Genomic DNA, 26,037 nt, shown 5'->3' with positions numbered 1-26,037 from the left:
TATTGTTTGTGTATTTTTTGTTGGGATTTATTTCAGGAATATTAATAAAACAATCCTATGTACAATTAGTTTATTTATACTTAAATACATAAATACACTTGCTCAACAAAAATTACAACTTTTTATATAAACATCAGCAATGAAAGTGTTCGTGATAACACAATGTGGATGATTACCAGCCCCTCGAACTAGACCTGTGGTGCAAGATCCGCTATAAAACTTATCGTAAATGCAAAAATATACAGATGGAAGATTTCTTCTCTACACCAGCAGGCAACACCTCGTCCACCTCGGAAAAACGGCACGAAAATGTATGATGAAAATGACAAATTTAACAAATATTTCAATAATTTAAAGAATCATCGACTCTGGGTCTTCTAAGAACTGGCGCAACCACTTCAACCACTGCGCCCCGACAGCCCCGTCAACGACTCTGTGATCGCTGCTCAACGTCACCGATATGAACTGGGATTCCTTAAATCTGAAAACAAATATAAACACTTGAAACGTCTCAATCCCCAGCTTCTCACCCTTTCTCCGACTCGTCGGGCACTAATCGCTTGGCAGTGGTACCAACTGCTAAAATACAGCTTTGTGGCGGGTTTATAATGGCACAGAATTGATCAACTCCAAACATTCCCAAATTTGAGACACTTATAGTGCCCCCTTGGTACTCCTGCGGCTGGAGCTTCCCGTCGCGCGCTTTCGCCGCCAACGACTTAACTATTTTATTGATATCAAGGACACCCTTCCCGTCTGCTCCAAAGACTATGGGGGTGATCAGGCCACGGTCAGTGGACACAGCCACACTCACGTCCACTGAAGAGTATCTACAAACACTTACCCAATTTTTCCACCAACAAAACGAAAAACTCACTGTCTTATAACAGAGTCCATCCAGGCCGAGTTCGCCTCCGGCACCTTCTTACAAGCCAGCGCCACCGCCTTAATAATAAAATCATTCACACTCAACTTCACCCCCTCCTTTTCAAACTTCTTATTAAACCGACTCCTCAACTTCAACAACTTATCAACATTGCACTCAATGGTGAGATAATAGTGCGGAACGTTTTGCTTGGACTGCACCAACCGCTTGGCGATGGTGCTGCGCATCCCCGACACGGGGATATCAACATAGGGGGCCCCACTGGGAACATTATCTGAACCTGGGGGCGGCGGCGCCGCCGCCGGCGCCCCGGCCGCCATCCCCTCGAGGTCGGCCGAGGTGACGGACCCAAACAGCCCCGTCCCCTTGCCCTGCAACCGGATGTTGCGTTGCTCGGCTAATCGCTTGGCCATTGGACTGACGTAGACACGGTCGCTTGCCGCGGGCGGTGGCACGGGGGAGGCGGGCACCGGGGGCGGCGTCGGCGCGGCGGCGGGGGCCTCCGGCGCCGGGGTCGCCGCTGGCTTGGGGGGCGCGGCGGCGGCGCCATCGTCCTGTTATCATTGGTAAACAAAGTGGTCAAATATTTGGAAAATCGACTGACCTTGAAGTCTTTGAACGCGGCCACGTCGGCCTCATTTTCCACAATAATACAGACTAGTTTGCCGATGGGGACGTCTTTGGTGCCCGCCGGGACGAGGATTTTCGCAAGGTAGCCCTCCTCGGGGGTCTCGAAGCCCATGGTGGCTTTGTCAGTCTCGATTTCGGCCAAGAGGTCGCCTTCGTTCAAGCGGTCGCCCTCCTTCTTGTCCCAGCTGACGATGGTCCCCAGCTCCATGGTCGGGGACAGGGCCGGGAGGAGGACTTTGGTGTGAGGGGGGTATTCGGTTGCGTAACGCCGGAGGGGGTTCACCGAAGGGCCGTGCCATTGCAGCGCCCTGTTTTCTCTCAGGAGAAGCGATCTGCGATTTGCACAACGTTACATGTGATGGGGCCGACGAAGTGAGGTTATGATTATGTAAACTCGTTTAATAAAAATAGATTAATCTGATTATGTAAAAATTTTGTCGCAATCAAGGTATCTCCTTACCTGTGGTTATTCCGCCTTTTTGTGCATTCTACAGTCAGAGTTCTGACAATATTCGACCGGACAACTTTTCTGAGAGCGCCTTTCGCTAACTCACTTCGTACAACAAACGTGCGCAACATCTTCTGTTATAATAAATTAAAAACGTGATAATATCAATTGATTTTCGTGTTCTCCTGAGAGTAGAGGGCGACTTACTCTGGTTTTGTCTCGTCTAGGTCATTTAAAAGACTTTCACGTCGAAAATCTGTGACTGTGACGTGCTGATCACGTTTTTGACGGCGCCGCCGTGAATCGACAACGTCAAGTCTTATCAACCGGTAAATCAAACAAAAAATCACGTTATGACACAAGTAATGATATAACGGATCGTCATTTATCACACAATCGTCACGGCTGATAAAATTCCCAAGATTTGAATGAATTCCAGTCAAAGAATTATTACAAGCCAGGCAACCAACAATACCACAGTTGACTTTATATCCAATTGACAGCGTCAATGTTGGTGAAGATAGCAACAGAAATGGTGCTGACACAATGAAAATTACAGTCGACCAGACAATCGCTCCGCGCATGGAGCTAGCTTTCTACAGCCAAGTTCACACCAGGAAAATTATCAAAATAAATCATTAGAAAAACATCAATAAGCTGTTACGCTGACCTGCATATCACATTTGTAAAACATCTCCTGACCATTCTAATGTGTTTCTATTACAAATTAAAACTTAACAGCATTTAATTTCTGCATTCCAAAAAGTGGAACTGTTTTAATCCATACCCATGCAAAATGATCCGGGGAATCGATTGGCATCAAAAAAATTACCAAATTCCCAATAGTTTTTTAGTTATGAATTTTTTTAAATTTTACCAATTTTTGCATTTATCAGCAATTTCCTCGAAAACTATTAGTCGAAGAACAATAATCTTTTTTGAAAAAAATAGATAATTTAAAGAGCTTTCCAACGATAATACACTTCATGGGGTTATCTCTAATAGTTCCGGAGCTATTGCTCGAGAAATGTTCCGGGTACCCAAAACCGACAAAAACTGCGACGAAAATTGAAAAACTCAAACATCAAAAAATTGAACATATGGACTTTTTGTGGACTTTTAACAGCTTTTGTGGGTTGTTAAGACATGTAGAAGTCCATAAAAATTTTCTGGAGTTAGTTAAAAAAAAAAAATTTTTTTCACCTCTTTGAAGGTGAGTCTTGTATTACTCAGGAAATTTGAGCAAAAAAATTGAAAATTTTAAATTGCGTGAAAAATTAGTTTAATAAAGAAAAAAAGCCGCTGAATCCAATGGGACAAACCGCACTGCTCTACGACTTTTAGTTTTCGAGTTATGAATTTTTTTATTGAAAAAAATTTTTCACTATGACAAATGGCTAGCCTAAATTTAGGCAAAAAATTTTAAATTTTTAATTCTTGTAAAAAATTGATATAATATGTAAAATGAGCCGTAGAATTCAATGGAACAAACCGCACTGCTCTACGACTTTTAGTTTTTTTTTTATGAATTTTTTTAATGAAAAAAATTTTTCACTATGACAAATGGATACCCTAAATTTAGGCAAAAAATTTTAAATTTTTTATTCTTGTGAAAAATTGATATAATATGTAAAATGAGCCGTAGAATTCAATGGAACAAACCGCAATGCTCTACGACTTTTAGTTTTTTTTTAATGAATTTTTTTAGTGAAAAACTTTGATCGTTTCTGTAGCCGAAACCGTTGCCCGGAGCGGCTCCGGGTTTGGTCGAAAAAAAAGACAAAATTAAGCGCTATCAGATGGTTTTTTGTTTGTTGCTTTAAGTCTTACAGTTTCTGAGAAAAACGCAAAAAAAGGTTTCCATTTTCACTTTTTTTCAATTTTCAACCGCCAATTATGGCGAAACTATTAGAGTTATCGAGAAACGGAAAAATGGAAGACAACTGGAATAAAAAACTCTAGAAAATGACATCGAACTCAAGGCGATATCTCGTAAAAAAAATTTCAATTTTCAAACGCCGATTACGGCCAAACTAAAAGAGCTAGAGAAAAACGGTTTGTTCCATCGTAAAGAGCACATCAAAATCTATAAGATAGAATAGGTTTCATTTGATTTTGAGACACTTTAAAAATTGACCGATTTTAAGGGGGGGTGTTAACTTTTTTTTTATTTTTTTTAATTTCTCATTTACGGCTAAACTATTCCAAAAAATGGAACTGTTTTAATCCATACCCCTGCAAAATGATCCGGGGAATCGATTGGCATCAAAAAAATTGCCAAATTCCCAATAGTTTTTTAGTTATAAATTTTTTAAAATTTTACCAATTTTTGCATTTATCAGCAATTTCCTCGAAAACTATTAGTCGGAGAACAATAATCTTTTTTGAAAAAAATAGATAATTTAAAGAGCTTTCCAACGATAATACACTTCATGGGGTTATCTCTAATAGTTCCGGAGCTATTGCTCGAGAAATGTTCCGGGTACCCAAAACCGACAAAAACTGCGACGAAAATTGAAAAAATCAAACATCAAAAAATTGAACATATGGACTTTTTGTGGACTTTTAACAGCTTTTGTGGGTTGTTAAGACATGTAGAAGTCCATAAAAATTTTCAGGAGTTAGTTAAAAAAAAATTTTGTTTCACCTCTTTGAAGGTGAGTCTTGTATTACTCAGGAAATTTGAGCAAAAAAATTGAAAATTTTAAATTGCGTGAAAAACTGATATAATATGTAAAATGAGCCGCTGAATCCAATGGACCAAACCGCACTGCTCTACGACTTTTAGTTTTCGAGTTATGAATTTTTTTATTGAAAAAAATTTTTCACTATGACAAATGGCTACCCTAAATTTAGGCAAAAAATTTTAAATTTTTAATTCTTGTGAAAAATTGATATAATATGTAAAATGAGCCGTAGAATTCAATGGAATAAACCGCACTGCTCTACGACTTTTAGTTTTTTTTTTTATGAATTTTTTTAATGAAAAAAATTTTTCAATATGACAAATGGATACCCTAAATTTAGGCAAAAAATTTTAAATTTTTTATTCTTGTGAAAAATTGATATAATATGTAAAATGAGCCGTAGAATTCAATGGAACCAACCGCAATGCTCTACGACTTTTAGTTTTTTTTTTATGAATTTTTTTAGTGAAAAACTTTGATCGCTTCTGTAGCCGGAACCGTTGCCCGGAGCGGCTCCGGGTTTGGTCGAAAAAATAGACAAAATTAAGCGCTATCAGATGGTTTTTTGTTTGTTGCTCTAAGTCTTACAGTTTCTGAGAAAAACGCAAAAAAAGGTTTCCATTTTCACTTTTTTTCAATTTTCAACCGCCAATTGTGACGAAACTATTAGAGTTATCGAGAAACGGAAAAATGGAGGACAACCGGAATAAAAAACTCTAGAAAATGGCATCGGACTCAAGGCGATATCTCGCAAAAAAATTTTCAATTTTCAAACGCCGATTACGGCCAAACTAAAAGAGCTAGAGAAAAACGGTTTGTTCCATCGTAAAGAGCACATCAAAATCTATAAGATAGAATAGGTTTCATTTGATTTTGAGACACTTTAAAAATTGACCGATTTTAAGGGGGGGGTGTTAACTTTTTTTTAATTTTTTTAATTTTTTTATTTACGGCTAAACTATTGTAAAAAGTGGAACTGTTTTGATCCATACCTATGCAAAATGATCCGGGGAATCGATTGGCATCGAGAAAATTGCCAAATTCCCAATAGTGGTTTAGTTATGAATTTTTTAAAATTTTACCAATTTTTGCATTTATCAGCAATTTCCTCGAAAACTATTAGTCGGAGAACAATAATCTTTTTTGAAAAAAATAAATAATATAAAGAGCTTTCCAACGATAATACACTTCATGGGGTTATCTCTAATAGTTCCGGAGCTATTGCTCGAGAAATGTTCCGGGTACCCAAAACCGACAAAAACTGCGACGAAAATTGAAAAACTCAAACATCAAAAAATTGAACATATGGACTTTTTGTGGACTTTTAACAACTTTTGTGGGTTGTTAAGACATGTAGAAGTCCATAAAAATCTCATGAAAAGTTGGTATAATATAGAAAATGAGCAGCTGAATCCAATGGAACAAACCGCTACGGCTAACCGTTCGAAAGATATCGTCAAAAATATAGTCTCGTTACAAAAATGTCTCAACTAAACTTATGTTATTATCTTTATTTTTTTCACCCCCTTTATATTCCGCAATTTTCTTTATTTCTGTAGGATCATAACGAACGATAATTTTCCTGGTGTGAACTTGGCTGTAGAAAACGAAAATGGTAGAAGGGGAAATGGTACTAGCTCCATGCGCGCAGCAGTTGTCTGGTCGACTGTAAGTTTTGGTGCGATCCTAACCGACATTGACGAGAACGCTGTCAATTGAGTGTAAAGTCAACTGTCTCACCCAAACGTCAAACTGACAGTTTAGGTTAGGTCAAAACACCCCCAAAAATGACCACAACAAAGTCAAATATGCGCGAATTGGAGGCGGCGGCCAAAGACTCGGCCCGGGCGCACGTGGTGAACATGTTCCAACGTCCAGGCCAGTTGGAAAAAGTCGACCACTTGAAGCGCCGCCTCACCCGCAAGAAAAACTCCGTGGAGGCGCTCCTCAAGTCCGCGATGCAGCAACAACTCGACGGAGTCCGCGTCGGACTCAACCAACTGCACTGTTGTCTCGAAGACGTCCGCGAGATCGACTCAAGCATCAAAAAAATGTTCACTCTCTTCAACGAAGTCCCCGACTTGTGCGCCAAGCTGAGCCAAGTCCGGGACGAAAACATGCGGCATTCGCAGTACGTGACCGCGCGCGAGAACTTGAAGCACATCTTCACGGTCCCCGAAAGTGTGGAGAAGACCAAACAGTGGATTAACGAAGGGAAATTGCTCCACACCCATCAGTGTCTGAGGGATTTGGAAATGTCCCGCGATGATTTACTGTACGAGTTGCATAAGTTGCCAAACCAGTCACCGCATGATAAATCCATGCTTAAAGCGTACTTTGCCGACGTTGAGACTTTGTCCAATTTATTGGAGAAACAGTTGAGGCTGATTTTGTCGCGTACGCTCAACACGGTGCGGAAGGAACCTACTGTGATTGTCACAGCTCTCCGGATAATTGAACGGGAGGAGAAAACCGACCAAGAGGCACTTAAACAGGAAAAACAGACCGGGTTCTTGCCCCCAGGGCGGCCCAAAAAATGGAAACAAATGGCGTTCGAAGTGTTGGAAAAGTCAGTCGCTACTAGAATTGAAGGCACGCAAGTCGACGAACGCGATGACAACAAACACTGGCTCATTCGTTACTTGGAATTGACGCGGCAGCTCATTTTGGAGGACTTGCGAGTTGTTAAAACACTGTGTGTCCCGTGTTTCCCGCCCAGGTACGGGATCATCGACAAGTACATACAGATGTACCACCACTGCCTGTCCCGCCACTTACAAGAAGTGATTCAGAACGGAATCGAAGGCAACGAATACGTGACCATCCTCTCATGGGTCAGTAAAACCTACCAAGGGGTTGAGCTACTGGGCCACCCGGACTTGGTCGAATACACCAAACACCTGGAGCCTTTGCTCCCCCAGCCCGTGATGGAGACCCTCGAGGCCGAGTATTTGCGCAACATTGAGACAAACTACGGGGAATGGATGCGAAACACCCTAAACTCAGAGGAGAAAGAGTGGCGCTCGAACATCGAACCCAACTCGGAGAACTACACCCGCACGGCAGCCCCCATTATCATCTTCCAAATGATCGACCAGAACTTACAAGTCTGCAAGACGATAAGCGACGAAATGACGTGCAAAGTCCTCATCTTGAGCATAGAGCAAGTCATCAATTTCGGGGACATGTACCGGAGAGCAATCGTCGAGTTCAAAAACAAATACTTCGAGGACCGCAAGCAAGTCCCGTACTTCACCCAGTACATGATCATGATCGTCAACAACTGCCTCCAACTGGCCGATTTGGGGTCACAGTTGGAGAAGCAGTACTGGGCCCCCACGTCGCCGCCAACTCTCGGCGATCATTTCAACCGCTTGCGGACGACTTTCATCCAGTTGCGCAACGACTCCGGCGATTTCTTACTCGAGGAGTTGTTCCTGGACTTGGACAAACACTTTGACGAATTGTTCACCCCGCGCTGGCTGGGGACTTCGCACCCCGTCGACACGATTTGTGCGACTCTCGACGACTACTTCCAAGACTACAATCGCCTCAGCGAACCCAACTACAAGTTTATTGTGCACCAGGCCCGCGCTTTGGTCTCCAAACGCTACTTAACCGCGCTATTGTCCAAAAAAGGCACTTTTAAGACGTATGAAGAGAGCGTGCAAGCCAGCGGAAAGATCGTCAAGGAGGCCAATCAGTTGGGAAAGTTACTAGACACACTGTGCAGTTTAGAAGGCGATGACCCGTTTGAGAGCGTTATTTTGTTAACGGAAGTATTGAAGAGCGACGATGATATGCTATCCTTTGAGCTACATCGGATTGTTGAAAAGTATCCCGATATCACCGAAGATCATTTATTGCGACTGTTGAGTCTGAGGGGTGACCTTGCCAGGTCGGACATCCGCGATAAAGTCGCGCATTTGCCCAAAGTTAAGGCCACGCACCAGAGCAGCGTGTTCCGGACGCTGGTGTTCCCCAAACTTGTTAATCTCAACGTATTCAACAATTAAATCTATAAGATAGAATAGGTTTCATTTGATTTTGAGACACTTTAAAAATTGACTGATTTTAAGGGGGGGTTAACTTTTTTTTTTCTCATTTACGGCTAAACTATTCCAAAAAGTGGAACTGTTTTGATCCATACCAATGCAAAACGATCCGGGGAATCGATTGGCATCGAGAGAATTGCCAAATTCCCAATAGTTTTTTAGTTATGAATTTTTTAAAATTTTACTAATTTTTGCATTTATCAGCAATTTGCTCGAAAACTATTAGTCGGAGAACAATAATCTTTTTTGAAAAAAATAGATAATTCAAAGAGCTTTCCAACGATAATACACTTCATGGGGTTATCTCTGATAGTTCCGGAGCTATTGCTCGACAAATGTTCCGGGTACCCAAAATCGACAAAAACTGCGACGAAAATTGAAAAAATCAAACATCAAAAAATTGAACATATGGACTTTTGTGGACTTTTAACAACTTTAGTGGGTTGTTAAGACATATAGAAGTCCGTAAAAATTTGCTGGAGTGCGTTTAAAAAAAAATTTTTTTTTCATCTCTTTGAAGGTACTAAGTGTATTTATTACTCAGAAATTTGAGCAAAAAAATTGAAAATTTTAAATCTCATGAAAAGTTGGTATAATAGAGAAAATGAGCCGTAGAATTCAATGGAACAAACCGCAATGCTCTACGACTTTTAGTTTTTATTTTATGAATTTTTTTAATTGCAAAACTTTGATCGCCTCTGTAGCCGGAACCATTGCCCGGAGCGGCTCCGGGTTTGGTTGAAAAAATAGATAAAATTAAGCGCTATCAGATGGTTTTTTGTTCGTTGCTCTAAGTCTTACAGTTTCCGAGAAAAACGCAAAAAAAGGTTTCCATTTTCACTTTTTTTCAATTTTCAACCGCCAATTGTGGCGAAACTATTAGAGTTATCGAGAAACGAAAAAATGGAGGACAACCGGAATAAAAAACTCTACAAAATGACATAGGACTCAAGGCGATATCTCACAAAAAAAATTTCAATTTTCAAACGCCGATTACGGCCAAACTAAAAGAGCTAGAAAAAAACGGTTTGTTCCATTGTAAAGAGCACATCAAAATCTATAAGATAGAATAGGTTTCATTTGATTTTGAGACACTTTAAAAATTGACCGATTTTAAGGGGGGGGGGTGTTAACTTTTTTTTTATTTTCTCATTTACGGCTAAACTATTTCAAAAAATGGAACTGTTTTGATCCATACCCATGCAAAATGATCCGGGGAATCGATTGGCATCGAAAAAATTGCCAAATTCCCAATAGTTTTTTAGTTATGAATTTTTTAAAATTTTACCAATTTTTGTATTTATCAGCAATTTCCTCGAAAACTATTAGTCGGAGAACAATAATCTTTTTTGAAAAAAATAGATAATTTAAAGAGCTTTCCAACGATAATACACTTCATAGGGTTATCTCTAATAGTTCCGGAGCTATTGCTCGAGAAATGTTCCGGGTACCCAAAACCGACAAAAACTGCGACGAAAATTGAAAAAATCAAACATCAAAAAATCGAACATTTGGACTTTTTGTGGACTTTTAACAACTTTAGTGGGTTATTAAGACATACAGAAGTCCGTAAAAATTTGCTGGAGTGCGTTTAAAAAAAATTTTTTTTTCATCTCTTTGAAGGTAAGTGTTTTTATTACTCAGAAATTTGAGCAAAAAAATTGAAGATTTAAAAAAAAATTTTAACCTTCTCCTATCAATTCTCTAGTCAAAAAAACTTACATAACAGAACGTTGCTCGAATTTAGAAAAACGAAAACACACTATTAGGAGATAATTCCGTATAATAATAGCTCCCTATCACGCCATTTCCTCTATTGTACTCACTCTTTTTTCTAAAACTACAGTCAATAAACCCACCAAACTTAGAATAATGTTAGTAAACATGATAATGCAAAGGTTAAATGCAAGTTCATTGATTGATATAAAACGCCGAGTCTGAATCAGTCTTCATCCGCGATGAAGATTGTAGTCATCTTCCTGTGCCTTTGCGGCAGCATTTCATCCTTGCAAGAATACGGAGTCGGTCAGCGCAAATTCAAAGTTTGTAAGTTGCCATTTCAATCTGCCAGAGAAATCAAGTTATTTTCAGCCGACAAGCTCTTCCTCGAACGCCAGCGCGACCTTTTGGACCTTTACCGCAATGTAAACCAGCTCGACTTCGACGAAAATCGGCAAAAAATCGCCAAAAGCTACGCAATCGAAGCAAATGTGGACGCGTACGTCAACTCCACTGCTGTTAAGCAGTTCGTGTCGTACTACAAGTTGGGGTTGCTCCCGCGGGGCGAGATTTTCTCGATTTTTTACTACGAGCACCGCCTGCAGGCTATAAGTCTCTTCAAGTTGTTCTACTACGCTAGGGATTTCGACACGTTGTATAAAACCGCAGTCTGGGCGAGGAATAACGTAAACGAGGGGCTGTTCTTGTATGCTTTTTCCACCGCCTTGGTCCACCGTGATGATACTTTTACGTTCGTTCTGCCACCGATTTATGAGATTTATCCGTTCTATTTCTACAATAGTGAGGACCTTGAGAAGGCTCAAAGGTACAAACAGGCGTACAGTGGGGGCGCTAAGACCTACACGATTTATTCCAACTATTCGGGGTACTACTTGAATTTGAACAAGGAGCAGTCGCTTTCGTATTTTCTGGAAGATGTGGGCTTGAATGCGTTTTACTACTACTGCAACATTTATTATCCGTTCTGGATGGACGGGGACGAGTTTAAATTGAAGAATGACCGGCGGGGGGAACAGTACTACTATCTCTACCAGCAACTCCTAGCCAGGTACTACCTGGAGCGACTGTCGAACGATTTTGGCGAAGTTGAGTTTTTCAATTACGACGAGCCCTTCAAATACGGCTACTACTCCTCACTGAGGTACCCTACAGGTCTGGCGTTTCCCAACAGGCCGAATTACGCCCCTCTCAGTGAAACGCGGGCCAATTTTGGCCAATCCTGGACCTACAAAAGCGCCTTCGGCTACTCCTACAGCCGGGTACAAGACTTCGAACGACGGATCAGCGACACTATTGACGCAGGTTTTGCTTTTACGGTACGTCTTTCTCAAGTTGTGTTGTAATCTAAGAACTGTATGTTCCAGAAAAGTGGCAAATTGGTCGACTTGTACAGCTCCGACCAGATTAACGTGCTGGGAAACATGATTGAGTCAAATCCGGACTCAGTCAACCCCCGTTATTACGGCCCTTGGGACATCTACGGGCGCCACCTTCTAGGGTACTCGTACCAGCCGTTGGACAAGTACAAAGTGGCGCCTTCGGCGCTCGAACACTTCGAAACGGCGTTAAGAGACCCCGCGTTCTACCAGCTTTACAAAAAAATTCTCATGCAGTTTTTCAAATACAAAATCTACCTGCCCCCTTACACCTACAACGAACTAAATTTCCCGGGTGTGAAAATCGAGAAATTCGAAGTTGATAAACTTTTCACCTACTTTGATTACTTCGACTCGGATGTGACTAACGCCGTTTACACCCCACCGAATTTCCAGTGGGACAATTTCAAAGTAAAAGTGCGCCAACAAAGACTCAACCATAAGCCGTTCACGCTCAAAATCTACGTGAACTCCGACAAGGTTAACGACGCAGTCGTGAGACTCTTCCTGGGCCCCAAATACGACGAGTACGGTCGTAAATTAACAATGACCGAAAAACGCCTAAACTTTGTCGAGTTGGACACCTTCAGGTACAAACTCCAATCGGGCGAAAACGTGATAGAGCGCACGTCACGAGACTTCTACTGGTACGTCCCCGATAAAACAAGTTACCGAGACTTGTACAAAAAAATCCTAGGGGCCCTTGACAACACGGAAAGCCTCCAGCTGGACTCAAGTGAGGCTTTCTACGGGTTCCCTAACCGACTTTTGTTGCCCAAAGGCAAACGCGAAGGCCAGGTTTTCCAATTCTATGTGATCATCAACCCCTATCAAGCCCCCGGGCGCCAGGAGGTCCAACAAGACTATTACTTCCACAGGGTTGGCACCGGAATGAATTACATCGATAATTACGCATTCGGGTTTCCCTTCGACCGGACTATTGTGAGCTACGACTTCAAAGTCCCGAATTCGAAATTCCAGGACGTTACAATTTACCACAAAAGTAGCGACGACCTGAATTCGTCTCAGGCACAAAACGAACCGTAATTTCGCGTAACCAATATTAAACAAGATAAATACGCTAATTATAGCCATTATAATAAATTTAATTTGTAAAAATAAAGTTTGTAAATGAATGACATAACCTCACTTTTTTTTCAAAACAACCAACCCGCCTTATATAAATCAAACGAATAACAAGGGGCGCAGTATTACACTTAATGAGAATTAGAAAAATAGAAAATCTCGGTTTACTTACAAATTAATCAACTGAAACCACGCTTAACGAACACCCACCATTTGCACATAACCACACAATTTTAAATGCCTTAAATTTGATACTCCCTGATTATCGTATCGCCGATCAACAGCCGTTGAATGTCGTTAACCCCCCCATAAATCTCCGTAATCCTCGCATCCCGGTAGTGCCTTTCGGCCGGCATGTCGCTAATGTACCCCATGCCGCCCAAAATCTGTATAGCCCCATGTGTGATGAAAGTGGCAGCTTCGCTGGCGGCCAGTTTGGCCATCGATGACTCTTTCGTCGACCTCTGGGGCTCGTCACACAAGACAGCGGCCCTCCAAACCAGCAAGCGCGCCGATTCTAATTTAATCGCCATATCCGCCAATCGCAACTGGAAGTTAGACTTAATAAATGATTTCGGGGCGTTTTACTTTACTTTAACGGCCTGGAATTGGTTGATTGTTTGTCCGAACGACTTCCGCTGACTTGCGTAGTGAACGGCAAGTTCCAGAGCGGCCTGAGCTATGCCCAAAGCCTGGGCCGCTATTCCCACCCTGGCAAAGTCTAACTGAGCCATGGCTATCACGAAACCGTCCCCCACGTCACCTTCAACCCCCTATTAATTTTTAGGCCGCTTTGTGCGACCTACGTACCAATAACGTTACTTTTGGGCACTCTGACATTGTCCATGATTAGGTTACACGTGGGCGAAGCCCTGATCCCCAACTTATCCTCTTTCTTGCCCAAAGTGACCCCGTCCGAGGGCAAAGGAACGATAAAAGCGGTGATACCTTTGTGCCTCAGTTGCTTATCAACTGTGGCAAAAACAATCGCCGCTTTGCCCACGGGGCCGCTGGTGACCCACGATTTGGTCCCATTGAGGACAAAACAGTCGCCATCGGCTACGGCAGTAGTGGACATTGCCCCAACGTCGCTACCGGCGTCTAAACCCTTCGTTAATTAATGTGATCAAATTACCCAAAATACCAACCAGGTTCGCTCAATGCGAAACAACCCAGTTCGCAGTCAGTGATAAAAGGGCGCAAAAATCTCTCCTTTTGCCGCGCTGTCCCCAATCGATTGAGCAGATTCGAGTAGAGACAATTGTGAATCGAGACAATTGCGCCCGTGCCCCCGCAACCTCGCGCGATTTCCTCAACAGCCACAGCCAAGGCTAAGTTGTCTTGACCCGAACCGCCGTACTCTTTCGACACACTTACGGCCAACAAGCCTAATTTTCCCAATTGTTTGATCTGAAAAATCACGATTTATCGGGGTTTTTTTCCAAAATTTTCTCACTTGTTTCTCGGGAAATTTATGTTCGCGGTCTAGCTGTGCCGCGATTGGTTTTAACTCGCGTTCGGCAAAGTCCCTGCAAGTTTTCTGTATCATAAGGTGGTCCTCTGAGAGCTTGTGCAGGCTGAAATGCCGGCTGTGGGGTTTTGGGACCGCTGGAAATGTTTGGGGGTCACCGATTAATTAACCTACAATTTGATTTATTTACCTTTGATTAAATAATACGATAATTTTCGCAAAGACATGGTGAAGGTTGAGGTGGCTACAGGCAGGTGGTAACAAACTTGTAAATAATATCACTTGTGATTAGATTCGGTTATCACTGAAAGAATCAAAAAGTAATAGATTAATAACGTGGTACTTGACTACAATCTCGTAATTTGACTTTCATTAATGCAAAAAACGCTTTCTGGGCGAAAAATAACATTCAAATGCAAGGTCATTGTTTATCAATGTAAATAAGAATTCTACTACGGTACGGTAAACTTAATGACGCAAGAAAAAACAATTAATTAAAGTAACTTTATTTTATAAATTTATACAAACACAGAAATCACTCAGTCGCAAAACACCTAAGAAATATCGCTAAATTCTGTCGTAAGTCTCCGGTGTTGTAATAGAGCTGGCACTGCAGCCGCTGAAAAGAAAAATGATGCCATCCTGAAAAAAACCGTAGATTTACAATAAAACATTAAACTGTCTTTACTTTGACTAATCCTGGCAAACTTCTCCAAAAATCTACATTTGGAATCGTTTCCAACCCTCTTGCACCCCTCATAAAGTACAAAATGAGTATTCCCCCAACGAAATAGGCCCCAAATGAGATAAAAAATATCAAAAGGAGGACTGAACCCGTACTCAGACCCGACTTTTCGGTGATAACGCAAGCATGGGGCGAACCAAGCGCCAACTGGGGCTACAATCAAATTACAATAAAATTGTTTTTTTTTCCAAACCGACTTACATTAGTACTGTTAGCAATCAAAATTTTGATAAACGTGTCTTCAAGCGTACAAACAAGGTGAACCGAAGCCTTGACACTACAATAATCAACAGATAAGGTGTGAACAATAAAACAAAAACGTCGTACTTTTCCCCATCCTTGTAAACAATTTCGTAAAACTTTTCCTTCTCGTCGTGGAGATTAAACCGTATTTCTTTGCTAAATCCTAGAGGTTTACCTTCAGTGGCATTCGCCCAAATCAACTACAAAATTCCACAAATAAGAGGCATTTGTTTAAACAATCAATTACCGAACCGGTGAACGGTTTCACGGTGCCGTTCACGGTTATATTTTGCGTCCCATCTCTGCACCCCCAAAAATAGAAACTATTGCCTGAGCTGTCGCTATCAAAGAGAACATTTGGCGAAATCTGCTTCAAGTCTATTCTGCTATTTGCGTTGATTTGGCAATTGCACGCATCTTCCGAAATACATACACTACCGTCCGAGCATTTTAAGCAACAAACAATGATCGCCACAATTATTGCGTTAAAAATCTTAGCCATGACTCATATTTATGGAAAAATAAATAAATTTTGAGGTTAGGGCTTGACTGAAGCAACAAGTCACCGACTGGCCGCTAGGGGGCGCTTCAAATAAAAAATCAAAAATTTTTTCAAATTCAAATCAAACTCAAAAAAATTGCACAAAATAAATGGGACCATTCTCTTGTCGGATCACTGTTTAATTTAGGTCGTGATAATTAATCCACCCCACGGTAATTGAGGTTAGAACTGACAAAACCTGTCACTTTTCCCCAAATAAAAATGCCAGATTTTGAGTGTCACGTACTGATAACTGGTGATAAAACAGCAACATGTCCGATTCTATTGTTGTGGTCGGTTCTTGCATGATTGACTTTGTTAGGTAAATACTTGGGCAAAAAGGCGCAAAAATATTTGGAATTGTAGTTACGCCGCCCGTTTGCCTAAAAAAGGCGAGACCATACATGGCACCAAATTCGTTACTAATTTCGGGGGCAAGGGGGCCAACCAGTGCGTGGCTGCGGCGAAACTCGGGGGTAAAACCACCCTAATTGCTAGGGTACGTAAACTTAATTTTGGCCCCCTTTCAGTTGAAAATTCCAGGTTGGGGACGATGTATGGGGTGAAAGATACATTGCTAATTTGAAAAATCAAAAAGTTGAGACCAAATACGTGAAACAAACGCCGAATTTTTCAAGCGGAATCGCCCAAATCACAGTTTCTGAAACGGGAGATAATCAAATTGTGATTGTGGCAGGTGCTAATAAAGAACTGGGTATTGGAGACGTCGAAATGGCCAAAAGTGACATAGCCTCGGCCGGTGTTGTGGTCATGCAGCTGGAAACCGCGCCTGAGGTTGCCATAAGGGCTATGGAGTTGGCAAAAGGGGTTGTCCTACTTTTTGTTTGTTGCAAAATTATTAAAACTTGTTACAGATATGCATTTTGAATGGGGCGCCTGGTTTGAGACAATACGACCCTAGATTGCTCAAACTACCGACAATTTTTTGTGTTAATGAGACAGAAGCGTCTGAATTTACAGGACTACCGGTCACAACCAAACAGTAAATAATTCTAACGTATTAAACAAAAATAACGCAAGTGAATTTAAGAGAGGCAGAAGCGGCCGCACACCACCTAATATCCAAAGGTTGCAACAGTGTGGTTTTAACCCTAGGTGCCGAGGGGGCCTTGTATCTTGAAAGAAATTCAAATTGTGTTTTTCTTACATGTCCTGCCGTCCAAAGTGTTGACTCAACAGGCGCCGGCGATGCTTTTATCGGTGCCTTGGCTTATCTCCTGGCAAATAACCGCAAACTTCCGATGGAAAGTATCCTCAAAAGTGCTTGTTTCATCGCTTCGGACAGTGTCACTCGATCGGGGACACAAATCAGTTTCCCGGGGCAGGAAATTTTAAGCAGATGTACTTAATTCACACGTTTCAAATTCGTTGTATATTTTTCAAATAAACTAAACGTTCCACTTGAAAATTTAAAACTGGTCTGCTCCTAAACATATTCAATAATAATTAATAACGCCCTAAAAGAGCTAGAAACGGGCACAAAATCCATAAATGTGAAAATTTTGACATAACATAACCCTACTTTTAAAACTGAATTTTCTGGAGACTTAAAACTAACACAATTTGTGGCGATAATACTACTTTTCGCAGCACGATTGATCACCCTTTTTCATGAAAATGTTTAACACGAGAAGTTAATTTTTGCCCTATATACATTTCAATAAATCACACTGAAGTTTATGTCGTTGACTCAAAGGTAGATTTATCTGCCCATAACATATTAATAACGCTCTGAATAAGCAGAAACGGACACAAAATCCATAAAAGTGAGAGTTTTAACATTCCCAAATGATAACATAACCCTACTTTTGAAACCGAATTTTCTGGAGATTTAAAATTAACACAATTTGTGGCGAATCCACTAATTTTCGGTCCAAAATTTCACATCACCGGCTCGTTTGCACAAATGGAAGGAGGAAAATAGTGAAAATAATGAATAAGAATTTTGCAAAATGCTTTTATAGAAAGGTTGTTGTACTTTACGTGGTAAATTTAACACACGTTAACACGCCCTTTATAAACGATTAAACACCCTATTTGACACGAGAAGTTCATTTTTGCCCTATATACATTTCAATCTCACTGAAGTTTATGTTGTTGACTCAAGGTAGATTTGTCTGCTCTTAAACATACTCAATAATAGTTAATACCGCTCTAAAAGTGCAGAAAAGCACACAAAATCCATTAAAGTTAAAATTTAACACTTCAGAAGAGAGCATAATAACCCTAACCCTACTTTCTAAACTTTTGTCTCTATCTGGCAATAGCACATAATAAAGGTAGAGATTGCGGCCCTAAATATTCTATCATAACGCTCTGAAAGGGCAGAAATGGAAACAAAATTCATAAAAGTGTAAATTTTTACATCTCCAGGTAACAACATAACCCTACTTTTCGAACCTGCAGAATTTTCAACAAAACAAACCAAACAATTTATGGCTATACGCATTGCAATACCACTAATTTTCGCAACACAATTTCACATTGCCAGTTGCTGTTTAAATTAAAACATGCATTTTTATTTTTCCATTAACTGCATGAGAAACTTGTATAATTTTAGACGTTTCTAGACAAATACATTTGTTAAATTAATTTTTCTAGATCAATACTGTTCTATTTTGAATAATTCTGTGTATGAATGTTTTTAAATTAGACAAATAGTGCCAGTGTATGTTTCTGGTGATGAACTGTTTTAGACTCGTGATGACGTCACATTCGTGACGTGTCCCGAGGTTAGGTGTGCGACGCAGGCGGCGAAGGCGGAGCAGTCGACAGCGAGCAGCGGCACGGGTCACATCGGGAGCGGGAGCGAGGCGGCTTATAAATTATTGTGCCGTTTCGTTCAATTTATTCAGTTTGTTACTTGCCGCTGTCGTGAGTGGACGTGTGCTCAAATAATCTAAATTTTCCGGTTTAAATTTTAAATTCGGTGATCGCGGTTAGTGTAGTGTGTGTTAGTGCCAATGGAATGGACTTCAAGAGGAGGAAACAATCCGGATTAAAGGGTAAGTTTGCAGTGATTTATTTTTAGAAAATTAAATCAAATCTGTGATATTTTCAACTAGTAATTTAAGGGCACATTGTTCTAATTTCATTGTTTCTTCTATTGCAGTAGGTCCGTTTAAGAAGATGATGGCATCGGAACAGAAGACAAAGGTCAGTGCATTTTTTTTTTTCATTTGCGGTTAATTTATTTTCATTATCTTGCTACAAACGATAGCAGACATGCCTTTCTTAAATTCGGTATTGAAAAGTCATAGTTTGAGTGACGCGTTTTAAATTCAGTAACATTAAATAAAATAAAACACTCAAACAATTTATTGCGACGTACTGATTTTGACGTTAATTTCAATCGATGAAAGTGGCTTGCTCAAAATTTAATGCAAATAAAGCTTTTTTCGGTTTCATTTTTATTTTATATTTTTTTATGCTACAAACGGTAGCCAACGTGGAAGCGATACACAGGTACGTCCATTTTATATTTGTGTCGTGTTTTCTTATTTCACAAACCGATAATTCCATAAAATTTAATTGCAATCATAATGCGGTGTTGAAAAGTTATAGTTTGAGTGACGCGTTTTAAATTCAGTAACATTAAATAAAATAAAACACTCAAACAATTTATTGCCACGTACTGATTTTGACTTTAATTTCAATCAATGAAAGTGGCTTGCTCAAAATTTAATGCAAATAAAGATTTTTTTCGGTTTCATTTTTATTATATATATTTTTTTATGCTACAAACGGTAGCCAACGTGGAAGCGATACACAGGTACGTCCATTTTATATTTGTGTCGTGTTTTCTTATTTCACAAACCGATAATTCCATAAAATTTAATTGCAATCATAATGCGGTGTTGAAAAGTCATAGTTTGAGTGACGCGTTTTAAATTCAGTAACTATAAATAAAATAAAACACTCAAACAATTTATTGCCACGTACTGATTTTGACTTTAATTTCAATCAATGAAAGTGGCTTGTTCAAAATTTAATGCAAATAAAGCTTTTTTTTTGGTTTCATTTTTATTATATATTTTTTTATGCTACAAACGGTAGCCAACGTGGAAGCGATACACAGGTACGTCCATTTTATATTTGTGTCGTGTTTTCTTATTTCACAAACCGATAATTCCATAAAATTTAATTGCAATCATAATGCGGTGTTGAAAAGTCATAGTTTGAATGACGCGTTTTAAATTCAGTAACATTAAATAAAATAAAACACTCAAACAATTTATTGCCACGTACTGATTTTGACTTTAATTTCAATCAATGAAAGTGGCTTGCTCAAAATTTAATGCAAATAAAGCTTTTTTTCGGTTTCATTTTTATTATATATTTTTTTTATGCTACAAACGGTAGCCAACGTGGAAGCGATACACAGGTACGTCCATTTTATATTTGTGTCGTGTTTTCTTATTTCACAAACCGATAATTCCATAAAATTTAATTGCAATCATAATGCGGTGTTGAAAAGTCATAGTTTGAGTGACGCGTTTTAAATTCAGTAACTATAAATAAAATAAAACACTCAAACAATTTATTGCCACGTACTGATTTTTTCTTTAATTTCAATCAATGAAAGTGGCTTGCTCAAAATTTAATGCAAATAAAGCTTTTTTTCGGTTTCATTTTTATTATATATTTTTTTTATGCTACAAACGGTAGCCAACGTGGAAGCGATACACAGGTACGTCCATTTTATATTTGTGTCGTGTTTTCTTATTTCACAAACCGATAATTCCATAAAATTTAATTGCAATCATAATGCGGTGTTGAAAAGTCATAGTTTGAGTGACGCGTTTTAAATTCAGTAGCTATAAATAAAATAAAACACTCAAACAATTTATTGCCACGTACTGATTTTTTCTTTAATTTCAATCAATGAAAGTGGCTTGCTCAAAATTTAATGCAAATAAAGCTTTTTTTCGGTTTCATTTTTATTATATATTTTTTTTATGCTACAAACGGTAGCCAACGTGGAAGCGATACACAGGTACGTCCATTTTATATTTGTGTCGTGTTTTCTTATTTCACAAACCGATAATTCCATAAAATTTAATTGCAATCATAATGCGGTGTTGAAAAGTCATAGTTTGAGTGACGCGTTTTAAATTCAGTAACTATAAATAAAATAAAACACTCAAACAATTTATTGCCACGTACTGATTTTTTCTTTAATTTCAATCAATGAAAGTGGCTTGCTCAAAATTTAATGCAAATAAAGCTTTTTTTCGGTTTCATTTTTATTATATATTTTTTTTATGCTACAAACGGTAGCCAACGTGGAAGCGATACACAGGTACGTCCATTTTATATTTGTGTCGTATTTTTTTATTTCACAAACCAATATTTCCTTAAAATTTAATTGCAATCATAATGTTGTGTACACCGGCTCTAAATGCGGTGTTGAAAAGTCATAGTTTGAGTGACGCGTTTTAAATTCAGTAACTATAAATAAAATAAAACACTCAAACAATTTATTGACACGTACTGATTTTTTCATTAATTTCAATCAATGAAAGTGGCTTGCTAAAATTTAATGCAAATAAAGCTTTTTTTTTGGTTTCATTTTTATTATATATTTTTTTTATGCTACAAACGGTAGCCAACGTGGAAGCGATACACAGGTACGTCCATTTTATATTTGTGTCGTGTTTTCTTATTTCACAAACCGATAATTCCATAAAATTTAATTGCAATCATAATGCGGTGTTGAAAAGTCATAGTTTGAGTGACGCGTTTTAAATTCAGTAACTATAAATAAAATAAAACACTCAAACAATTTATTGCCACGTACTGATTTTTTCTTTAATTTCAATCAATGAAAGTGGCTTGCTCAAAATTTAATGCAAATAAAGCTTTTTTTCGGTTTCATTTTTATTATATATTTTTTTTATGCTACAAACGGTAGCCAACGTGGAAGCGATACACAGGTACGTCCATTTTATATTTGTGTCGTGTTTTCTTATTTCACAAACCGATAATTCCATAAAATTTAATTGCAATCATAATGCGGTGTTGAAAAGTCATAGTTTGAGTGACGCGTTTTAAATTCAGTTACATTAAATAAAATAAAACACTCAAACAATTTATTGCCACGTACTGATTTTGACTTTAATTTCAATCAATGAAAGTGGCTTGCTCAAAATTTAATGCAAATAAAGCTTTTTTTCGGTTTCATTTTTATTATATATTTTTTTATGCTACAAACGGTAGCCAACGTGGAAGCGATACACAGGTACGTCCATTTTATATTTGTGTCGTGTTTTATTATTTCACAAACCGATAATTCCATAAAATTTAATTGCAATCATAATGCGGTGTTGAAAAGTCATAGTTTGAGTGACGCGTTTTAAATTCAGTAACTATAAATAAAATAAAACACTCAAACAATTTATTGCCACGTACTGATTTTTTCTTTATTTTCAATCAATGAAAGTGGCTTGCTCAAAATTTAATGCAAATAAAGCTTTTTTTCGGTTTCATTTTTATTATATATTTTTTTATGCTACAAACGGTAGCCAACGTGGAAGCGATACACAGGTACGTCCATTTTATATTTGTGTCGTGTTTTATTATTTCACAAACCGATAATTCCATAAAATTTAATTGCAATCATAATGCGGTGTTGAAAAGTCATAGTTTGAGTGACGCGTTTTAAATTCAGTAACTATAAATAAATTAAAACACTCAAACAATTTATTGCCACTACTGATTTTTTCTTTAATTTCAATCAATGAAAGTGGCTTGCTCAAAATTTAATGCAAATAAAGATTTCTTTCGGTTTCATTTTTATTATATATTTTTTTATGCTACAAACGGTAGCCAACGTGGAAGCGATACACAGGTACGTCCATTTTATATTTGTGTCGTGTTTTCTTATTTCACAAACCGATAATTCCATAAAATTTAATTGCAATCATAATGCGGTGTTGAAAAGTCATAGTTTGAGTGACGCGTTTTAAATTCAGTAACTATAAATAAAATAAAACACTCAAACAATTTATTGCCACGTACTGATTTTTTCTTTATTTTCAATCAATGAAAGTGGCTTGCTCAAAATTTAATGCAAATAAAGCTTTTTTTCGGTTTCATTTTTATTATACATTTTTTTATGCTACAAACGGTAGCCAACGTGGAAGCGATACACAGGTACGTCCATTTTATATTTGTGTCGTGTTTTATTATTTCACAAACCGATAATTCCATAAAATTTAATTGCAATCATAATGCGGTGTTGAAAAGTCATAGTTTGAGTGACGCGTTTTAAATTCAGTAACTATAAATAAATTAAAACACTCAAACAATTTATTGCCACTACTGATTTTTTCTTTAATTTCAATCAATGAAAGTGGCTTGCTCAAAATTTAATGCAAATAAAGATTTCTTTCGGTTTCATTTTTATTATATATTTTTTTATGCTACAAACGGTAGCCAACGTGGAAGCGATACACAGGTACGTCCATTTTATATTTGTGTCGTGTTTTCTTATTTCACAAACCGATAATTCCATAAAATTTAATTGCAATCATAATGCGGTGTTGAAAAGTCATAGTTTGAGTGACGCGTTTTAAATTCAGTAACTATAAATAAAATAAAACACTCAAACAATTTATTGCCACGTACTGATTTTTTCTTTATTTTCAATCAATGAAAGTGGCTTGCTCAAAATTTAATGCAAATAAAGCTTTTTTTCGGTTTCATTTTTATTATACATTTTTTTATGCTACAAACGGTAGCCAACGTGGAAGCGATACACAGGTACGTCCATTTTATATTTGTGTCGTGTTTTATTATTTCACAAACCGGTAATTCCATAAAATTTAATTGCAATCATAATGCGGTGTTGAAAAGTCATAGTTTGAGTGACGCGTTTTAAATTCAGTAACTATAAATAAATTAAAACACTCAAACAATTTATTGCCACTACTGATTTTTTCTTTAATTTCAATCAATGAAAGTGGCTTGCTCAAAATTTAATGCAAATAAAGATTTCTTTCGGTTTCATTTTTATTATATATTTTTTTATGCTACAAACGGTAGCCAACGTGGAAGCGATATACAGGTACGTCCATTTTATATTTGTGTCGTGTTTTATTATTTCACAAACCGATAATTCCATAAAATTTAATTGCAATCATAATGCGGTGTTGAAAAGTCATAGTTTGAGTGACGCGTTTTAAATTCAGTAACTATAAATAAATTAAAACACTCAAACAATTTATTGCCACTACTGATTTTTTCTTTAATTTCAATCAATGAAAGTGGCTTGCTCAAAATTTAATGCAAATAAAGATTTCTTTCGGTTTCATTTTTATTATATATTTTTTTATGCTACAAACGGTAGCCAACGTGGAAGCGATATACAGGTACGTCCATTTTATATTTGTGTCGTGTTTTATTATTTCACAAACCGATAATCCCATAAAATTTAATTGCAATCATAATGCGGTGTTGAAAAGTCATAGTTTGAGTGACGCGTTTTAAATTCAGTAACTATAAATAAATTAAAACACTCAAACAATTTATTGCCACTACTGATTTTTTCTTTAATTTCAATCAATGAAAGTGGCTTGCTCAAAATTTAATGCAAATAAAGATTTCTTTCGGTTTCATTTTTATTATATATTTTTTTATGCTACAAACGGTAGCCAACGTGGAAGCGATATACAGGTACGTCCATTTTATATTTGTGTCGTGTTTTATTATTTCACAAACCGATAATCCCATAAAATTTAATTGCAATCATAATGCGGTGTTGAAAAGTCATAGTTTGAGTGACGCGTTTTAAATTCAGTAACTATAAATAAATTAAAACACTCAAACAATTTATTGCCACTACTGATTTTTTCTTTAATTTCAATCAATGAAAGTGGCTTGCTCAAAATTTAATGCAAATAAAGATTTCTTTCGGTTTCATTTTTATTATATATTTTTTTATGCTACAAACGGTAGCCAACGTGGAAGCGATATACAGGTACGTCCATTTTATATTTGTGTCGTGTTTTATTATTTCACAAACCGATAATCCCATAAAATTTAATTGCAATCATAATGCGGTGTTGAAAAGTCATAGTTTGAGTGACGCGTTTTAAATTCAGTAACTATAAATAAATTAAAACACTCAAACAATTTATTGCCACTACTGATTTTTTCTTTAATTTCAATCAATGAAAGTGGCTTGCTCAAAATTTAATGCAAATAAAGATTTCTTTCGGTTTCATTTTTATTATATATTTTTTTATGCTACAAACGGTAGCCAACGTGGAAGCGATATACAGGTACGTCCATTTTATATTTGTGTCGTGTTTTATTATTTCACAAACCGATAATCCCATAAAATTTAATTGCAATCATAATGCGGTGTTGAAAAGTCATAGTTTGAGTGACGCGTTTTAAATTCAGTAACTATAAATAAATTAAAACACTCAAACAATTTATTGCCACTACTGATTTTTTCTTTATTTTCAATCAATGAAAGTGGCTTGCTCAAAATTTAATGCAAATAAAGCTTTTTTTCGGTTTCATTTTTATTATATATTTTTTTATGCTACAAACGGTAGCCAACGTGGAAGCGATACACAGGTACGTCCATTTTATATTTGTGTCGTGTTTTCTTATTTCACAAACCGATAATTCCATAAAATTTAATTGCAATCATAATGCGGTGTTGAAAAGTTATAGTTTGAGTGACGCGTTTTAAATTCAGTAACATTAAATAAAATAAAACACTCAAACAATTTATTGCCACGTACTGATTTTGACTTTAATTTCAATCAATGAAAGTGGCTTGCTCAAAATTTAATGCAAATAAAGCTTTTTTTTGGTTTCATTTTTATTATATATTTTTTTTATGCTACAAACGGTAGCCAACGTGGAAGCGATATGAAGGTATTGAATTTGATTTGAATTTGAATTGCCACATATTGAAACGTATTGTGTATTTTTTATTTTGTTTAATATTGACAAACGTTGCTTGTTGTAACTTTCATGCAAATAAAGATTTTTATTGGTGTTGTTTTAAATTTTTAAATGTCTTGCTACAAACAGTAGCCAACGCAGAAGCCATATGAAGGTAGGTGCATTTTTTTGCGTTTTATCTTGT

At 37.7% G+C, this 26,037-nt stretch overlaps 6 protein-coding genes across 7 annotated transcripts; 3 read left to right on the top strand and 3 right to left on the bottom strand.

Moving 5' to 3' along the window:
- Positions 1–55: 55 nt before the first annotated feature.
- Positions 56–13,167, bottom strand: muc (midline uncoordinated). Of its 2 annotated transcripts, XM_064357421.1 has the most exons (6): positions 2,172–2,389; positions 1,977–2,098; positions 1,491–1,848; positions 878–1,440; positions 531–830; positions 56–481 (listed from the first exon to the last, which is right to left on the bottom strand). In XM_064357421.1, the coding sequence occupies exons 2-6, from the start codon at positions 2,093–2,095 to the stop codon at positions 352–354; spliced, it is 1,470 nt and encodes a 489-aa protein (XP_064213491.1). In that variant the 5' UTR covers positions 2,096–2,098; positions 2,172–2,389; the 3' UTR covers positions 56–351. The 2 variants fall into 2 exon arrangements, with proteins under 2 accessions (XP_064213491.1, XP_064213492.1); XM_064357422.1 differs by lacking the exons at positions 1,977–2,098; positions 2,172–2,389 and adding an exon at positions 13,081–13,167.
- Sec6 (Secretory 6) lies at positions 6,364–8,704 on the top strand. Its single transcript, XM_968678.4, has one exon. The coding sequence runs from the start codon at positions 6,439–6,441 to the stop codon at positions 8,665–8,667; it is 2,229 nt and encodes a 742-aa protein (XP_973771.1). The 5' UTR covers positions 6,364–6,438; the 3' UTR covers positions 8,668–8,704.
- Positions 10,665–12,946, top strand: HEX5 (hexamerin 5). The gene is made up of 3 exons (NM_001170733.1): positions 10,665–10,752; positions 10,798–11,762; positions 11,811–12,946. Exons 1-3 carry the CDS (start codon positions 10,665–10,667, stop codon positions 12,867–12,869), a joined length of 2,112 nt encoding a protein of 703 aa, NP_001164204.1. The 3' UTR covers positions 12,870–12,946.
- Positions 13,104–14,836, bottom strand: LOC662653 (short-chain specific acyl-CoA dehydrogenase, mitochondrial). The gene is made up of 7 exons (XM_968737.4): positions 14,731–14,836; positions 14,570–14,683; positions 14,365–14,516; positions 14,057–14,318; positions 13,719–14,009; positions 13,502–13,671; positions 13,104–13,456 (listed from the first exon to the last, which is right to left on the bottom strand). Exons 2-7 carry the CDS (start codon positions 14,604–14,606, stop codon positions 13,151–13,153), a joined length of 1,218 nt encoding a protein of 405 aa, XP_973830.1. The 5' UTR covers positions 14,607–14,683; positions 14,731–14,836; the 3' UTR covers positions 13,104–13,150.
- A 28-nt stretch (positions 14,837–14,864) lies between these two features.
- On the bottom strand, positions 14,865–15,950 carry LOC103314060 (hypothetical protein). Its single transcript, XM_008198928.3, has 5 exons — positions 15,615–15,950; positions 15,452–15,567; positions 15,326–15,401; positions 15,068–15,277; positions 14,865–15,021 (listed from the first exon to the last, which is right to left on the bottom strand). The coding sequence occupies exons 1-5, from the start codon at positions 15,867–15,869 to the stop codon at positions 14,947–14,949; spliced, it is 732 nt and encodes a 243-aa protein (XP_008197150.1). The 5' UTR covers positions 15,870–15,950; the 3' UTR covers positions 14,865–14,946.
- Positions 15,951–16,098: 148 nt separating this feature from the next.
- LOC662716 (uncharacterized protein) lies at positions 16,099–17,337 on the top strand. The gene is made up of 5 exons (XM_008198927.3): positions 16,099–16,230; positions 16,275–16,407; positions 16,452–16,736; positions 16,784–16,911; positions 16,960–17,337. Exons 1-5 carry the CDS (start codon positions 16,181–16,183, stop codon positions 17,276–17,278), a joined length of 915 nt encoding a protein of 304 aa, XP_008197149.1. The 5' UTR covers positions 16,099–16,180; the 3' UTR covers positions 17,279–17,337.
- Positions 17,338–26,037: the final 8,700 nt, after the last annotated feature.

Source organism: Tribolium castaneum, chromosome 6, assembly GCF_031307605.1.
Source record: "Tribolium castaneum strain GA2 chromosome 6, icTriCast1.1, whole genome shotgun sequence".
NCBI classification, from domain to species: Eukaryota; Metazoa; Arthropoda; class Insecta; order Coleoptera; family Tenebrionidae; genus Tribolium; species Tribolium castaneum.
This window is presented reverse-complemented; position numbering and strand designations above follow the sequence as displayed.

Bases quoted from the DNA above. Each gene is read 5' to 3' on its own strand.
- LOC662653 (XM_968737.4), bottom strand. From the start codon at position 14,606: ATGTCTTTGCGAAAATTATCGTATTATTTAATCAAAG. The intron at 14,517-14,569 runs GTAAATAAATCA...AAACATTTCCAG, and splicing joins ATCGTATTATTTAATCAAAG to CGGTCCCAAAACCCCACAGC. The intron at 13,672-13,718 runs GTACGTAGGTCG...AGGGGGTTGAAG, and splicing joins GCCCAAAAGTAACGTTATTG to GTGACGTGGGGGACGGTTTC.
- HEX5 (NM_001170733.1), top strand. From the start codon at position 10,665: ATGAAGATTGTAGTCATCTTCCTGTGCCTTTGCGGCAGCATTTCATCC. The intron at 10,753-10,797 runs GTAAGTTGCCAT...AGTTATTTTCAG, and splicing joins TCAGCGCAAATTCAAAGTTT to CCGACAAGCTCTTCCTCGAA. The intron at 11,763-11,810 runs GTACGTCTTTCT...TGTATGTTCCAG, and splicing joins ACGCAGGTTTTGCTTTTACG to AAAAGTGGCAAATTGGTCGA.
- LOC103314060 (XM_008198928.3), bottom strand. From the start codon at position 15,869: ATGGCTAAGATTTTTAACGCAATAATTGTGGCGATCATTGTTTGTTGC. The intron at 15,568-15,614 runs GTAATTGATTGT...GGAATTTTGTAG, and splicing joins TGAAACCGTTCACCGGTTCG to TTGATTTGGGCGAATGCCAC. The intron at 15,402-15,451 runs GTACGACGTTTT...TGATTATTGTAG, and splicing joins GTTTACAAGGATGGGGAAAA to TGTCAAGGCTTCGGTTCACC.
- Sec6 (XM_968678.4), top strand. From the start codon at position 6,439: ATGACCACAACAAAGTCAAATATGCGCGAATTGGAGGCGGCGGCCAAA.
- muc (XM_064357421.1), bottom strand. From the start codon at position 2,095: ATGTTGCGCACGTTTGTTGTACGAAGTGAGTTAGCGAAAGGCGCTCTC. The intron at 1,441-1,490 runs GTCAGTCGATTT...CAATGATAACAG, and splicing joins CCGCGTTCAAAGACTTCAAG to GACGATGGCGCCGCCGCCGC. The intron at 482-530 runs GTGAGAAGCTGG...ATTTGTTTTCAG, and splicing joins CCCGACGAGTCGGAGAAAGG to ATTTAAGGAATCCCAGTTCA.
- LOC662716 (XM_008198927.3), top strand. From the start codon at position 16,181: ATGTCCGATTCTATTGTTGTGGTCGGTTCTTGCATGATTGACTTTGTT. The intron at 16,231-16,274 runs GTAAATACTTGG...TTGGAATTGTAG, and splicing joins TGCATGATTGACTTTGTTAG to TTACGCCGCCCGTTTGCCTA. The intron at 16,912-16,959 runs GTAAATAATTCT...AGTGAATTTAAG, and splicing joins CTACCGGTCACAACCAAACA to AGAGGCAGAAGCGGCCGCAC.